This window comes from Arachis ipaensis, chromosome B04, assembly GCF_000816755.2.
Source record: "Arachis ipaensis cultivar K30076 chromosome B04, Araip1.1, whole genome shotgun sequence".
Lineage (NCBI taxonomy): Eukaryota > Viridiplantae > Streptophyta > Magnoliopsida > Fabales > Fabaceae > Arachis > Arachis ipaensis.
The window spans coordinates 120,863,390-120,865,449 of record NC_029788.2 but is presented as its reverse complement, the minus strand read 5'-3'; the positions used below and the strand labels follow the sequence as shown (position 1 = coordinate 120,865,449).

Genomic DNA, 2,060 nt, shown 5'->3' with positions numbered 1-2,060 from the left:
ACTATATAAACTTCCATCAGAAAGTCCAAGCAGCAAGTATTTATTATCACAAACAATATTGCTCCTGCCATAAAAGTTGTATCGACAGAGATATCAAGATCCAAAAAGTTTACTACCACTAGAAGTTTTCAGTTGCATTTCAAAGAGAGTTATAAACCAAAGCTAGAACGATACATACATGGACAAATCCTTTCCTGTGAAAGGAACTTGCTCGGAAAGCAGAAGGGATATAGCAGCTAGGCACAAAGCAGAGGGTTGCTTCCCTCCAATGTGTATCCGTTTATCTGAAAGCTGGACCTTAAAAATGTGAAGAAAGAAAGAAGATGTCTGCAAATTAAAGAGAGAAAAAATGAATTGTATTAGGAACATAAACACCATATTATCACTTATCCAGAATAAAACAAGATTAATAGACAAACATTTGGATTCAACAAAATATTTATAACTAAAGCACAATATAGTAATTTCAAGGCACAAGTTACTAGGATTGTGAATTTGGGAACAAAACAAAGACCCTAGATGAAATTGAACATATGATATCTCACTAGTACCTGGATATAGACATGAACAAACAAGTAACCATAAAGGTTTTAACTGTTCTTATTTTGGATACAAAGGCTAATCCAACAAGCTTTCTAGATCTAGAATAGACTGAGCAAGCAGCATCTTTCATTTCACAATATAGCCTACTAACAATCACATAATATGAATCCCAACTGGCAGCTTCATTTTTCATTTGCATGCATCCTCCAAAGGTTGTAAGCCACATTTCATAATCATCAACAAATATGCAGGATTACTTATTACTCTTAATCAAACATGTATAATCAAAATGTTCTCAAAATGCTCATAATTCACTAATGCACATATCAACATTCTGAAGAACTTACAAGAATGGCGATTAATTTGCCATCAGGACTCCACACGGCCTGCAAGTTTTCCCCTTCCTTTTGCAAAGAATACGCATCTCTCTTGTACTTCCCCAATCTCAATCTATGCTGCACCAACAGAAAATCCAATACACTGTCAAGCTTATATTCCATCCTTTAACCCCCCAGTCCAACATTCCCCCCCAAAAAAAACAGATAAACCCGACCATAACATTACAGAAACTCTGCTCCATGACACCATGAACACAATTTCAAACGTGCAAAAAAACATAATGTAAACCCCAGTAACCACATTCCACAATCACCTCCATCAAAACCCAATCATAATTTTTTACAAAAATATTAAAATAAAAGTTACACACAACTAAAATATAAACTCCAAATTCCCGTATTAGAATAATTCAACTCACTTCCATTGCATTCAACAGAAAACCCAGCTCAAAAGAAATCCCCAAATATGTACACAAACAATTCAAAAATGCCGAATTGATATAGAGGGGTCGAGGTACCTGGGAAGAACTCCATAGTTCAAAGTGAGTTGGGGATACAACAAGTAACAAACGGTTGATGATTTTGAGGTACACGATTTTCGGGGCGGAGGAACATACTCCCTGCTCAAGAGGGATCACCTGAGGCCACCCATATGCCATATACATCTTCTTCTTCTTCTTCTTCTTCTTCTGAGATTTGCTTGAAAATGGTGAAATTGATCGCAGATCTAGGATCTGCAGAGAGGTGTGAGGAACTGGAAGAGCAAGATCACCAGCATTTTTTATAATTATTATTATTATTATTAATATTATTGTTATTTTAATTGTTGTTGTTATTGTGATGAGGAAATAATAATTAACGAGGACAGAAAAAAATCGCTTGAGCTTAGCTATAGTAAGATCTACGATTTGGATTTGGGATTTTTCATTTTTTGGGAAGAATAGCTATCTCAACTTCTACGAAGGCTGAAACAACACACTGAAAAAAAATAATAAATAAAACTTTTGTATGTGTAAATAAATAAAAATAAAAAAGAGAATTGTAATTGCTCACAAAAAAAGTCTCTTAATGCATGTATTCCCTGTGGAATTTTTTTAAATAAATTAACTCAAAAATAATAATATTTATTTTCTGTTTTCGTTACAAGTTTTTTCTCTTTAAGATTTATAAATTTAGTTA

General features: G+C 33.8%; 1 protein-coding gene across 3 annotated transcripts in view; it reads right to left on the bottom strand.

Moving 5' to 3' along the window:
- LOC107635079 (RAB6A-GEF complex partner protein 1) overlaps window positions 1–1,826 on the bottom strand; it is a 12,858-nt gene extending 11,032 nt beyond the window's left edge. Inside the window, exons 1-4 of one of the 3 annotated variants that reach the window (XM_016338439.2) lie at window positions 1,400–1,826; window positions 891–998; window positions 179–327; window positions 1–64 (exon numbers count right to left, since the gene is read on the bottom strand). The exon at window positions 1–64 is cut by the window's left edge and continues 13 nt beyond it. In XM_016338439.2, coding sequence (XP_016193925.1) covers window positions 1–64; window positions 179–327; window positions 891–998; window positions 1,400–1,546 — 468 coding nt within the window. In that variant the 5' untranslated portion in view covers window positions 1,547–1,826. The remainder of the gene's footprint in view (window positions 65–178; window positions 328–890; window positions 999–1,399) is intronic. The other 2 variants (XM_016338438.2, XM_021121855.1) reach the window with 2 other exon arrangements.